Raw genomic sequence first — 15,224 nt, 5'->3', positions numbered from 1 at the left:
CCAGTTCTTTCAATATCTTTTGGTGACCCTCTTGAAAAAAAACTGCTCCAACATTTCTTCAGCTTGACTATGAATTGCTCATAAAATATTTTAACAAAAACAGAATCACTTTCATAACAGGAATTAAACAGTTATATGAAAAGGGTTACGGGGAGAAGACGGGAGTGCGGCACTAGGTGAAATGCTCATTAGGAGGGCCAGTGTGGACACAATGGGCCATATGGCCTCCTTCTGCATGGTAACAATTCTGTGAAGCAGAGGCGACATGAGGAAAACCTTTTTTTGATACAGTGAGTGGTTAGGATCTGGTATGCACTGCTTGAGGGTGTGGTGGAAGCAGATTCAATCGTGGCTTTCAAACGGTTATTGGATAAGCACCTGAACAGAAAAAACTTGCAGGGCTTCAGGGAAAAGGTAAGGGGAGTGGGACCAGCTGTTGCTCATGCAGAGAGCCAGCGTGAGCACGCCGAACCCAACCATGCTCTGATTCTATACATACTAGCCAAGTGCAAAGAATCGCAGCCCTCTATCGCAAGTCTATTCCATCAAGTCCAATGAACAGAGCAATAAGTAATCCAGTCTTCCAGCGGCCAGGCTGTCAGAACAGACCAAGGCCTCTCAGGTAAGTGATGTATGAGCAGCCCAGGGCACTCTGGGACTTGTAGTTCCTCTTCCGGCAGGCAGACTACAATCTCCCGGCAGGCTGTGCTGAAACTGGAAGTGCTGACGCAGTCAGGAAGGGGATTGTGTGATTGATGTGAAGAGTGAAGTTCCACAATACCTGCAGAACATCATTGAAGGGGATGGTGGCTGGCATTAACCTTGTGGTGGTTACTCTCTTGCTAAATGCTTGTTGCAGCAGCTGCGAACTGTTGAGTGAGCGTGAGGCCAGGGATGGGCAGGTAGCCTCTGGTCCTGGGACAAAATCTTCGTTGAGCACCAGCGACAGTCAGCAGCGAGATGATGCTGCAGCCCGGCGGGACCCCGGTGATCCTGGATCTACCAACAATGGCAAATCTACGGAAGGTGGAAGTAAAGCTTCGAAAGGACAGCAAGACAGGTGAGGTAGAATGGACAAGTTTAAAAGGGTCCAAAGTCGCTGCTGCCGGGTTGGTTGGACTTCTGTATCTGCTTATGGTTTGGAAAAACATTGTCAATCTTTTAAAACGAGATGTAGGCTTTTTGAGGACTTTAAAAATATACAAAAGTGCATTTTTAAAAGGTGAAGGTAAAGACACTTATCAGTGCTAATTAAAATTTTAAGATAACTAATGTATTCGGCAATGCAGAATGCTCTGGTTCCTTTATATTAAGTTAATACCCAGATCATAGGAAATAGGAGCAGTAACAGGCCATTCGGCCCATTGAGCCTGCTCTGCCATTCAACAGATCATGGCGGATCATCTACCTCTGCCATTTTCCCCCTCTATCCCCACATCCCTTGATGTCATTAGTATTCAGAAATCAATCGATTTCTGCCTTAAACATGCTCAATGATTGAGTTTCCACAGCCCTTTGGGGTAGAGAATTCCACAGATTCACGACCTTCTGAGTAAAGAAATTCCTCCTCCTCAGTCTTAAGTGGCCTGCCCCTTATTCTGAGACTGCATCCCCTTGTTCTGGACTTTCCAGTTAGAGGAAACATCCAATCCCCATCTATCCTGTAACACCCTGTAAGAATTTTGTAAGATTCAATGAGATCACCTCTCATTTTTCGAAATTCTAGAAAATATAGACCCAGTTTCCTCAATGTCTTTTCATAAGACAATCCCACCATCCCAGGGATTAGTCTGGTGAACCTTTGTTGCACTCCCTCTACGGCAAGTATATCCTTCCTTGGATAAGTAGATCAAAACTGCACATAATACTCCAGGTGTGGTCCCACCAAGGCTTTATACAATTGAAGCAGTACATCTTTATTCCTGTACTCTCATCGCCTTGCAATGAAGGCCAATATTCCACTTGCCTTCTTAATTGCTTACTGCACCTGTATACTTGCTTTTAGTGACTCATGAACAAGGACACCCAGGTCTCTTTGGACATCAACACTTCTCAACCTCTCCCCATTTAAGAAATACTACCTTTCTGTTTTTTCTACCAAAGTGGATCACTTCACACTTATTCACATTACATTCCATCTGCCATGCACTTGCCCATTCACTTAGCCTGTCTAACTCCCCTTGAAGCCTCCTTGCATCCTTCTCACAACTTGCATTCCCTGCTAGTTTTGTGTCATCGGCAAATTTGGAAACATCACAATTGGTCCCCATATCCAAATCATTTATATAGATTGTAAATTGCTATGGCCCAAGCACTGATCCTTACGGTACCCCACCAGTAACAGCCTGCCAAGCTGAGAATGACCCATTTATTCCCACTCTGTTTTCTGTCTGTTAACCAATTCTCAATCCATAGCAGTATGTTATCCCCAATCCCACGTGCTTTAATTTTGTTTACTAATTTCCTGTGTGGGACCTCCTTAACAAAAGCTTTCTGAAAATCCAAATAAACCACATCCACTGGTTCTCCTCTGCCACATAGAAAATAGGAGCAGGAGTAGGCCATCTGCTCCGCCATTCAAAAAAGATCATGGCTGATAGTCTAATTCAGTACCCGGTTCCCACTTTCTCCCCATATCCCTTGATCCCTTTGGTATTAAGAAATATATCTATCTCCTTCTTGAATAGATTTAATGACTTGGCCTCCACTGCCTTCTGCAGTAGAGAATTCCACAGGTTCACCACCCTCTGAATGAAGAAATTTCTCCTCCTCAGTTCTAAATGGCATACCCCGTATCTTGAGACTGTGTCCCCTGGTTCTGGACTCCCCAGCCATCAGGAACATCCTCCTTGCATCTAGCCTGTCTATTCCTGTTAGAATTTTATAGGTTTCTAGGAGATCCCCTCTCATTCTTCTGTACTCTAGTGAATATAGGCCTAGTTGACCCAATCACTCCTCATATGTCAATCCTGCTATCCTAGGAATCAGCCTAGTAAATCTTCTTTGCACTCCCTCCATAGCAAGAACATCTTTCCTCAGATAAGGAGACCAAAACTGCACACAATACTCCAGATGTGGTCTCATTAAGGCCCTGTATAACTGCAGTAAGACATCCTTGCTGCTGTACTCAAATTCTCTTGCAATGAAGGCCAACATACCATTTGCCTTCCTAACCGCTTGCTGCACCTGAATGCTTGCTTTCAGCGACAAGTAACATCCTCAAACAACTCCAGCATGTTTGTCAAACATGATTTCCCGTTCACAAATCCATGTTGACCCTGCCCAATCATATTTTCCAAGTGTCCAGTTATCTCATCCATTATAATAGATTCTAACATAATGCCTACTAACATGTCTGTAGTTCTCTGTTTTCTCTCTCACTCTCTTCTTAAATCGAATTTGCTACTTTCTAGTCTTCAGGAACCCATCCAGAATCTATAGAATTTGAAAGATAACCACCAATGCGTCCACTATCTCTACAGCCACCTCCTTCAATATTCTGTGATGTAGCTCATCTGGTCCAGTTCAATCCAATTAATTTTTTGAGTGCTACCTCTTTATTGAATCACAGAATCGTTAAAGTGCAGAAGGAGGCCATTTGGCCCATCATGTCCACACTGGCTCTCTGAAAGAGCAATTCCCTCAGTTCCATTCTCCCACCTTCTCCCCGTAACCCTACACATTCTTCCCTTTTCATATAATTCCCTTTTGAATGCTTCAGTTGAACCTGCCTCCACCACATCCTCAGACAGTGCATGCTAGACCTTAACCACTCGCTGTGTGAAAAAGTATTTCTTCATGTCACTTTTGTTTCTCTTACCAAATACTTTAAATCTGTGCCCTCTCGTTCTCGATCCTTTCATGACTGGGAACAGTTTCTCTTTATCTACCGTGAACATCAACGCAAGCTCGAAGAACAGCATCTCATCTACCGATTAGGCACACTACAACCTGCCGGACTGAACATTGAGTTCAATAATTTCAGAGCATGACAGCCCCTCATTTTACTTTCATTTTTAGTTGTTTTTTCTTTTTTACATTCTTTTTTACATTTTTTTACAATCTTTTTTTTGCATTTATTTCATTTCATCTTAGTTTGTTCAGTTTGCTTACCCACTATTTTTTTTTCAGGTTTGCACTTGCTGCTGTTCAATAATCAGTGCATTAACACCTAATCTGTACTAATGCTTTGTCTTTCAACACACCATTAACATATTGTTTGCCTTTGCTCCATGACCTTTTGGTCAGCTATGTGGCCTGGTCCAATCTACACCTCCTTTGTTATCTCTTGCCCCACCCCCACCTCACTTGCTTATAACCTGTGACTTTTCTAATATTTGTCAGTTCTGAAGAAGGGTCACTGACCCGAAACGTTAACTCTGCTTCTCTTTTCACAGATGCTGCCAGACCTGCTGAGTGGTTCCAGCATTTCTTGTTTTTATTTCAGATTTCCAGCATCCGCAGTATTTTGCTTCTCTTTATCTACCGTGTCCAGACTCATGATTTTGAATACCTTTATCAAATCACCTCTCAGCCTTCTCTTCTCCAAGGAGAACAGTCCTAACTTCTCCACTCTAGCTTCATAACTGAAGTTCCTTATCCCTGGAATCATTCTTTTGAAACTTTTCTGTACTCTCTCCAATGCCCTCACGTCCTTCCTAAAGTGCAGCACCCAGAACTGGATGCAGTACTCCAGTTGAGGCCGAACTAGTGTCATATACAAGTTCAACATAACTTCCTTGCTCTTGCACTCCATGCCCCTATTAATAAAGCCCAGGATACTGTATGCTTTATTAACCACTCTCTCAACCTGTCCTGCCACCTTCAGTGAATTGTTCACATATACACCTAGGTCCCTCTGCTCCTGCACCCCTCTTTAGAATTGTATCCTTAATTGGTACTAATTAATTTCAGTTTCTCTTTTTATAAATCCCTTGGTTCCCTAGTATTTCTGGGAGGTTTTCTGTGTCTTCATCTGTGAAGACGGACACAAAGTAAATGTTTAGTCTCTCTGCCATTTCCTCATTCTCCACCACAAACTCCCTTGTCTCCACCTGCAGTGGACCCACATTTGTCCTTGCTAATCATTTCCTTTTCACATACCGAAAGAAGCTTTTACAGTCCATCTTTATGTTTCTAGCTAGCTTACATTAATAATCTTTTTTCTCTATCAGTTTCTTGGTTCTCCTTTAGACTCTAAATTGCACCCAATCCTCCGGCTTACCACTTTTTCTGGCGACCTTATAAGCCACTTCCTTTGACCTAATGCAATCTTTAACTTCTTTTGTTAGCCGTGGTTGATTCACCTTTCCTATTGGGTTTTTATGTCTTAAAGGAATGTATATTTGTTGTAAGCCATGTAATATTTCTTCAAATACTAGCTATTGCCCGTCTACCATCCAACTTGCCTCTCGTACCTTCATAGTTTCCTTTTGTTCAGATTTAAGACCCTCGTTTCAGAATGAACTATATCTTTTTCAAACTTAATGTAGAATTCTATCATGTCGTGGTCACTATTTCCTAATGGCTCCTTTACAGCAAGGTTATTAATCAGCCCCTCTCATTGCATAATGCTAAATCTAAAATAGCCCGATCCTGAGTTGGTGCTTCAACATACTGTTCCAGAAACCCATCTCGAACACACTGCAGGAATTCATCCCCCACAGCATTAGTGCTGATTAGGTTTACCCAATCTATATGTAAATTGAAGTCACTCATTATTACTGTATTGCCCATGCTACATGCAGCTCTAATTTCCTGATTTATACCATGCCCAACATTACCATTAAAGTTTGGTGGCCTATAAACAGCTGCCATCAAAGTTTGCTGCCCATTGCTTTTTTTTTTAGTTCCACCCAAACTGATTCAACATCTTGCTCCTTCAATCTAAGATCCTCTCTTACTAATGTACTTATTTCGTCCCTTATTAACAGCATGACCCACCTCCTTTTTCCCTCTGCCTATCCCTCCTAAATGATGAATATCCCTGAATATTCAGTTCCCGGCCTTTGTCACCCTGTAACCACGTCTCCGTAATGGCAATTAAGTTATACCCATTTACCTCTGTGCATTCAAATCATCTACCTTGTTGCGAATTCTGCGTGCATTCAGATAGAGTGCCCTTAAACTTTGTTTTAACATTATTCCTCATTCTGATCCTATTTCATGTTTGCCTTCATCTCGTCAGCCTTCCAGTTTTGCTTACTATTTCTCTACTTCATGTTACCAGTTTTGCTTCCCTCCAATCTGAGGTCCCTCTTAGGTTCCCGACCCCCTGACAATTTAGTTTAATCCCTCCCCAATAGCACTAGCAAATCTCCCTGCGAGGATGTTAACCCGGTTCTGCTAAGGTGCAACCCGTCCATCTTGTACAGGTCCCACCTACCCCAGAACAGATTCCATTGCCTCAGAAATCTGATGCCCTCCCTCCTGCACCAATTCTCCAGCCATGTGTTAAATTGCTTAATCCTGCTGTTCTGATGCTCACTAGCACATGGCACTTGGAGTAATCCTGAGATTACTGCTTTTGAGGTCCTGCTTTTTAATTTCTTTCCTAACTCCTTAAACTCTGCTTTCAGGACCTCATCCCTCCTCTTACCCATGTGGCTGCGGAAATGTCTGTCTGTTCCTCTAACTAACGAATCCCCTATTGCTATTGCCCTTCCACTCCTCTTCCTCCCTCCTGTGCAGCTGAGCCTTCTGTGGTGTCGTGGACTCGGCTCTTGCTGCACTCCTCTTGGTTTCAACAGCAGTACCCATGTCCAGTTTACATGCCTGTGGATCTCCCTTTCAAAATGTTAATGTTTATTGTATGTTCATGCCTATAATCTGATATACAATAATTCATACACTATAACAGTACAGAATTATGAAGACTTTAAGATCATATTCATTTATAGACTATAGAAGGAGGCCCTTCGGCCCATCGAGTCAATGCTGGCTCTTCATGGAGCTATGCAGTCATCCTGCTTGATCCCCTTAGCTCTGCAAGTCTCTTCCTCTCAGGTGGCCATCCAACTTCCTCTTGAAGTCAGTGATTGTCTCATCTTCCACCACCCTGTGGGCAGCAAGTTCCCAGTCAGTACCACCTGCTGCATAAAAATAGTTCTTCCTCATATTCCCCCTGCATCTTTTGCCCAAACTTTCCATCTGTGTTCCCTTGTCCTTGTACCATTTGTTAGTGGGAACATTTTTTCCTTGTCTACTTATCTAAGCCTGTCATAATCTTGCACACTTTGTTACGATCTGGTGAGAAAGGGGTCTAGGGGTTCCCTTTCAGCCTTTTCCTGGTTTGACTGTAACAGGATTTAATTTTTAGTTTTTAGCTTCCCCTCAGTGAATCCTTGTTCACTGCTCTCAAATTGTAATGGCAAAGAAATCAACCAGACAGGTTTTCTGTGATTTTAAACAAGAAAGGTGTAAATTTATTAACCTTAAAACTCTAACTCGGTTAAAACTACTAAAAATATGCGACGCGACCATGCTAGCATACACATGTGATAAACACACACAGATAGGGACAGAAAAGGAGAAAAGAATCAAGGAGAAAGGTTAGAAGCAGTAGTTGGAGTTCATTTACTGTCTTTTGAGTTTGATGTAAAATCGTTGACTGCAGTTAAATCTTGCCATCTTGTTGGGGCCCAGTGCACCCTTTCAAACTTATTTCGATGGTTTTCTGTCTTGGCTTAGTTTCTTCCATGGGTCCCTGTCTTTGCGTGAGAGGGAGGGAGAAAGAGAGACATGGAGATGCTGTCTTCCTTCAAGTTCAGTTGCAGTCTGACTCAAACTGTTCTGTGAGCAGAATTCAAAACTCCAAGTTGGCCAGCTGGTTCGTCATGTGACTAACCCCTTATTTGGAACAACTGCGGTTGTGGATTGTCCATCTTAACAGACTCCCTCAGTGGGGGGCGGGGGGGAGGTGTGGGGAGGAGGGAATGGAATGCTGGCTTTTTATGCATTGTGTCTGGTGATCAAAATCCATTTGGGTTAATTGAATCAGGGAGCAGTTCCATTGTCTTCTCCAGGCAACTATCTCTTAGAATGCAAATGTTTCCAGCCACTGTCCTTTTAAAATGCAGGTACAGCCATATTTCAGTCTAGTAAGAGTTTAAAATTAATGTTCCATATGACAAAATTAATATGCCTCATTCTTGGCAGGTGTGGTTTTCCTCCCAACTTATTTAAATTTCCCCTCAATCTCCTTTTTTTTTTCAAAAGAGAACAAACCCAGTTTTTCTAACCAACTTTTTAATTAAAATCCTCCATCCCTGGAATCATGGTGGTAAATCTCCTCTGTAACCTCTTAAGGACCCTCACATTCTTATGCTTTACTAACCACTCTCTCAATATGCCTGCCATCTTCAAAGATCTGTGCACATGCATTCCTGCACACTCTTTTGAACTGTGCCATTAGGTATATATTGCCTCTCCCTATCCCTTCTGCCAAAATACATCACCTCACACTTGTCAATAATAATTCTGTGCGCTTTCATATTTGTTAATCTCTTGTGTGGAACCTTATCAGATCATTCCTGGAACATCCATTGATATTCCCCTATTCATCATGCTAGTGACCTTCTCAAAAAATTCAATTAGGTGAGTCAGACATGATCTACACATAAATTCATGCTCTCTGTCTTTGATCAGTGCATATTTGTCCAAGTACACTGTCAATTTGTCTCTGAGAGATTCCATTAACTTCTCCACAACTGTTGTCAAACTGACAGGTCTGGTTTCTCCTTTTATCCCTTACAGTTTTTCAATCCAAAGGCTCTGATCCTGAATTTAGAGTGTTTTGGAAAATGGTATCGCATCTCCAATTTACTCATCTATTTCTTTTAAGACTCGAGTGGAAACCATCAGCTGGCGGAGATTTGTATATCTTAAGTCCCATTTTTTTTTTACTCTGTTACCGTTTCATTTTATATAAACTTCTTATCTTTAAATACATATAGTTGTTTATTATTTCAGATGGACTTGGTATCTTTATTACCCTTGCTGATCATATCTCTGTCTCCTAACCATCTACTCAGCAGTTCTGGCAGCATGTGTGGTGAGAAATAGTTGATGTTTCATGTTTGATATGACTCCGGGTTCTGAAAAAAAGTCATATGAAACATCAACTCTGTTTCTCTTTCCATAGATGCTGGCAGACCTGCTGAGTACTTCCAGCACTTCTGTTTTTATTCCTGCTAGACCTCAAAGCTGTGGAACATATTGCATCCCTCAGTCTTTCCTTCCTACTACGATCAAACATCAAAGCTTGGAAGCACTTCTTGATTTAGCTGATGTTTCAGTCTTAATCAACCTTATGTCTTGACCCTTCATCCTTTTTTTTTAAACTTGAAAAACACCCCTTCTCTCGGACCCCTAACAATTTCTTTGTGCAAGCATTTCTTTTTGTAAAGCCATCAGACAGTTGATGACTTGCATCCACACACTTTAATTTTAGAGACTTCCATTCTCTCCAGCATTTGTTTCAAGCCAGCAAAATCAATCCATAACCATTTCTCTCTCTCAAGTTTTGTAGAGTGCACAAGGAAAGATTATCTACATAACATTCAATGCATATATAATCTTCAGTACGCCCCTTGTATAGAATCTCTTGAAATATGACAAATACAATCCCAAAACCTCTGCCTCCACAATCAGTGTTCCTGCAGCTAAAGTACTTTTAACAACCCTTTTTATGTTCTTTGCTTCCTAAGCGAAAGGGCAACATTGCCCATTTTCACCCATCAGAACTGTTATAAAACCAGCTGCACTCGAATACCCATCAGGAAGTATGTGAAGCATCACGAAAAATGATGAGTTTCATCATCTTTGGGAACTTAAGCACGCATTATTCCAGATTTATTTTTCTTAATGTTTATTTGCCCTTAAAACATTCTCGATTTTAGGGTGTTTCATTGTAGTACTTAATTCCAATGCATCAAAACTAGTGTCTGATCTCGTCTCAGTGCACAACCAGTTCAACTGACCAATGAAGCTTCACAATGGCTTTGTCTCTTCTTCAGATACATTATCTTCCTGTGATAACCTAGAACGATTAACCAGGATGGGAGTAACATAAGTAGGATTCTTGATTCAAAGTTATTGCAGACTTAGTTGCCCAGTTCCTAAACCAATATATTTAAAAGCCCCAAAAGCCTGATTCCCAATCTTAAATTCTACTCCAACCTTAATAACACATTTCTTAATTCATGCGATGGTACAGCATCAATGCTGTATCAATGTGCATCAAGATGCCTGAAAGTTTCCCTTTGTGGTACCAATAAAACACAGCGGGATCTGCTTTTAGTTGAACACAACCTATTTTCAGCAAAACAGATCTCTCCAAAAAATACCATGGCCTAGAAGCATCATTCAAGCCATAAATGCATTTGTTCAGTTTCCCTTCTGGATCTGCCTCATTGGGTGGTTTTGGAAATGCTTGTCTCTGAAAACTATCACCCTGCAGAAAATTGGCTTCTGTGTCAAGTGATCTATACCCCAGTGAAGATGTAGCTAAAATCATTTAAAATTACCTTTTCCAGCTGTGCGTAAGTCCACTCTAACATCTGTATCACCCAGTTGCTCTTCAAAATTCCTAGCAACTAACCTATCAGTCTGATCTGCAAGGACTTTTTCAGTACAAATCCACCTATGTGACAAGTCTGGTACCTCAAACTCCAAACTTTATCCAAATACCTTAATTCCTTTCGTTTTGCCTCTATCATTAGTTTATCCTCAAGTTTATTGATAGCCATCAAAACTTCACAGTCATGGGAACTTCTGCTTCTAGTTCTGTTCAGAGACTGTTCTGTAGGCTTCATTTCATTGTGTAATCTAATCAAGCTAAGGTCTGTACTTGCATTTGATGTCTATCTGGACTACTATTATGAGATCTCTTTCTTGCACTAACTGAGGCTCTTTTTTTTAAATTCTTTCGTAGGATATGGGCGTTGCTGGCTATGCCAGCATTTATTGCCCATCCCTAATTGCCCTTGAACTGAATGACTTGCTAGGCCATTTCAGAGGGAATTTTAAGAGTCAACCATATTGCTGTGAGTCTGGAGTCGCATGTAGGCCAGACCAGCTAAGGATAGATTTCCTCCCCTAAAGGGCATTAGTAAACCAGTTGGGTTTTTACAACAGTCGACATTGGTTTTATGGTCATCATGAGACTAGCTTTTTAATTCCAGATTTAGTAATTGAATTCAAATTGCACCATTTGCTGGAGTGGGATTTGAACCTATGTCCCCTGAGCATTAGCCTGGGCTCTGGATTACTAGTCCAGTGACATTACCATTACGCCACCACCTTCCCACCACCTCTCTGGTATGTGATAGTTTTCTGGCACTAGAACCACTTCCGGACCCACTATTAGAACTTGCACTGCACTTTCTTACTCTCCATTCCTTCACCCCATTCTGCCAGTCCATGGCCCTCACTTATTGGCCATCTTCCTAAATATTCAACCAATATTTAAACTCACCAGTAGCTTTTCCTGCACATCTTGTAATTGTCGCATCCCTCCATTCATTAGACTCTTCGGGAATGTGTCACCCGGGTGCACACTCTGGGGAGGCAGTGGCGTAGTGGTATTATTGCTGGACTAGTAACCCAGAGACCCAGGGTTACTCTGGGGACATGGGTTTGAATCCCACCACAGCAGAAGGTGGAATTTGAATTTAATTAATGAATCTGGAATTAAAAGCTAGTCTAATGATGACTATAAAACCAATGTCGACTGTTGTAAAAACCCAACTGGTTTACTAATGCCCTTTAGGGAAGGAAATCTATCCTTAGCTTATCTATCCATGTTGAACAGGAAGCACTGAGGGTGGGAAGGGCACAAAATGTACTCTGGGTGGGGGACTTCAATGTCCATCAACAAGAGTGGCTCGGTAGCACCACTACTGACCAAGCTGGCAGAGTCCTAAAGGACATGGCTGCTAGACTGGGTCTGCGGCAGGTGGTGAAGGAACCAACACGAGGGAAAAACATACTTGACCTCGTCCTCACCAATCTGCCTGCCGCAGATGCTTCTGTCCATGGTAGGAGTGACCAGTGCACAGTCCTTGTGGAGACAATGTCCCGCCTTCACATTGAGGATACCCTCCGTCGTGTTGTGTGGCAGTACCACCGTGCTAAATGGGATAGATTTCGAACAGATCTAGCAATGCAAAACTGGGCATCCATGAGGCGCTGTGGGCCATCAGCAGCAGCAGAATTGTATTCGACCACAATCTGTAACCTCATGGCCTGGCATGTCCCCCACTCGATCATTACCATCAAGCCAGGAGACCAACCCTGGTTCAATGAAGAGTGCAGGAGGGCATGCCAAGAGCAGCACCAGGCATACCTCAAAATGAGGTGTCAACCTGGTGAAGCTACAACACAGGACTATCTGCGTGCCAAACTGCGTAAGCAGCATGTGATAGAGCTATGCAATCCCATAACCAACGGATCAAATCTAAGCTCTGCAGTCCTGCCACATCCAGCCGTGAATGGTGGTGGACAATTAAATAACTAACTGGAGGAGGTGGCTCCACAAATATCCCCATCCTCAATGATGGGGGAACCCAGCACATCAGTGCGAAAGATAAGGCTGAAGCATTTGCAACAATCTTCAGCCAGAAGTGCCGAGTTGATGATCCATCTCGGCCTCCTCCTGAAGTCCTCAGCATCACAGATACCAGACCTCAGCCAATTCGATTCACTCCGCGTGATATCAAGAAACGACTGAAGGCACTGGATACTCCAAAAGCTATGGGACCTGACAATATTCTGGCAATAGTACTGAAGACCTGTGCTCCAGAACTTGCCGCGCCCCTAGCCAAGCTGTTCCAGTCCAGCTACAACGCTGGCATCTACCCTGCAATGTGGAAAATTACCCAGGTATGTCCTGTACACAAAAAGTAGGACAAGTCCAACCTGGCCAATTACTGCCCCATCAGCCTACTCTCAATCATCAGTAAAGTGATGGAAGGTGTCATCAACAGTGCCATCAAGCGGCACTTGCTTAGCAATAACTTGCTCAGTGACGCTCAGTTTGGTTTCCGCCAGGGCCACTCAGCTTCTGACTTCATTACAGCCTTGGTTCAAACATGGACAAAAGAGCTGAACTCAAGAGGTGAGGTGAGAGTGACTGCCCTTGACATCAAGGCAGCATTTGACCGAGTATGGCATCAAGGAGCCCGAGCAAAACTGAGGTCATTGGGAATCGGGGAAAACACTCTGCTGGTTGGAGTCACACGTAGCACAAAGGAAGATGGTTGTGGTTATTGGAGGTCAATCTTCTGAGTTCCAGGACATCACTGCAGGAGTTCCTCGGGGTAGTGTCTTCGGCCCAACATCTTCAGCTGCTTCATCAATGACCTACCTTCAATCATAAGGTCAGAAGTGGGGATATCCGCTGATGATTGCACAATGTTCAGCACCATTCGTGACTGCTCAGTTACTGAAGCAGTCCGTGTAGAAATGCAGCAAGACCTGGACAATATCCAGGCTTGGGCTGATAAGTGGCAAATAACATTTGCGCCACACAAGTGCCAGGCAATGACCATCTCCAACAAGAGAGAATCTAACCATCTCCCCATGACATTCAAAGGCATTACCATCGCTGAATCCCTCACTATCAACATCCTAGGGGCTACCATTGACCAGAAACTGAACTGGAGTAGCCATATAAATACCGTGGCTACAAGAGCAGGTCAGAAGCTAGGACTCCTGAGGCGAGTAATTCACCTCCTGATTCCTCAAAGCCTGTCCACCATCTACAAGGCACAAGTCAGGAGTGTGATGGAATACTCTCCACTTGTCTGGATGAGTGCAGCTCCAACAACACTCAAGAAGCTCGACACCATCCGGGACAAAGCAGCCCGCTTGATTGGCACCCCATCTACAAACATTCACTTCCTCCACCACCCCGATGCATAGTGGCAGCAGTGTGTACCATCTACAAGATGCACTGCAGCAATGCACCAAGGCTCCTTAGACAGCACCTTCCAAACTTGCGACCTCTACCAACTTGAAGGACAAGGGCAGCAAATGCATGGGAACACCACCACCTGCAAGTTCCCCTCCAAGTCACACATCAATATGACTTGGAACTATATCGCCGTTCCTTCACTGTCGCTGGGTCAAAATCCTGGAACTCTCTTCCGAACAGCACTGTGGGTGTACCTACCCCAAATGGACTGCAGCGGTTCAAGAAGGCAGCGCACCACCACCTTCTCAAGGGCAATTAGGGATGGGCAATAAATGCTGGCCTGGCCAGCGACGCCCACATCCCTGAAATGAATAAAAAAATAAATTAGTCTTTGGATGTGAAATCTCTGTCCTGTGCATCATGATCACTCGCATTACCACTATCCAGCCCTTGATCGGCCATATTCTGTTTCTCAGGAGCTTTACCACAAAACACGTGAGTATTTGATGTACAAGGTGCCTAATTTACTTCTACCAGATGCTCAGTCTGAAATTTTGTAATTAATTCCAATTGTGAGGAATATACTTTAACAGTTTGGTTGCCATGTTTGATAAGTACTTGCTTACCATCATGACCTCTTAGCTTACCAGGGCTTTTCCATCCTCTATGACCCTCTCTTTTAGAAGACAGCAAATCTCTTGCACTAAATTCTGCCTTTGATGGTCTTATACAATGACTCAGAGCTCTCTGAGTTTTCTCCGAGACCTCAGCCTTGTTGAAAGCTCATCTCCCTCTGTGAAAAACATTCAAACATGCAGAATAACATGGAACTAATTGTAGTACTTTCCAGAACAGGAGGACTATCACAAAGCACAGAGGGCATTTTGGGATTCCGCCCATGGACCAATTGATAGGGACTATACCCTCCAACCATCTGAAGTGAATTCTTCGCGTGAACCACCATGCCTGGCCACTTGTCAACTTGCATTTTGGTTGATCAGCTAAGATTTTATGCAGCATTTCATTGATCATTGCATGATTCCTTTTAGAGGCCATTGCTGAAAGATATTCATGACCATAATCTTCATGTTTACACAGATGTTTCTGAACTAGTCATTGACAATTTTCCCTCCATTATCAATCAGAAACTTACCTGGTGTCCCAACTTCAGTCCCTATCCATTTCTCCATGATTTTATCTATAATCACCCCCTTTTTGTCCTTGCTTTGTTTTATCGTAGGAAGACTAAATTTGGTTGCCAGGTCTATAACCTGCAGAATGAAAATATTTCTGTCGCTGTCTACCTTTA

General features: G+C 42.9%; 1 protein-coding gene across 1 annotated transcript in view; it reads left to right on the top strand.

Annotated features, from left to right (window-relative positions):
* Positions 1-704: 704 nt before the first annotated feature.
* The window catches only part of slc9a8 (solute carrier family 9 member 8), a 100,430-nt gene continuing 85,910 nt past the window's right edge, over positions 705-15,224 (top strand). Inside the window, exon 1 of the mRNA XM_068048204.1 lies at positions 705-1,060. Coding sequence (XP_067904305.1) covers positions 804-1,060 — 257 coding nt within the window. The 5' untranslated portion in view covers positions 705-803. The remainder of the gene's footprint in view (positions 1,061-15,224) is intronic.

Source organism: Heterodontus francisci, chromosome 16 (genome assembly GCF_036365525.1).
Source record: "Heterodontus francisci isolate sHetFra1 chromosome 16, sHetFra1.hap1, whole genome shotgun sequence".
Lineage (NCBI taxonomy): Eukaryota > Metazoa > Chordata > Chondrichthyes > Heterodontiformes > Heterodontidae > Heterodontus > Heterodontus francisci.
Note: the sequence above shows the minus strand (reverse complement) of the source record. Positions and strands in the feature narration are given on the sequence as shown.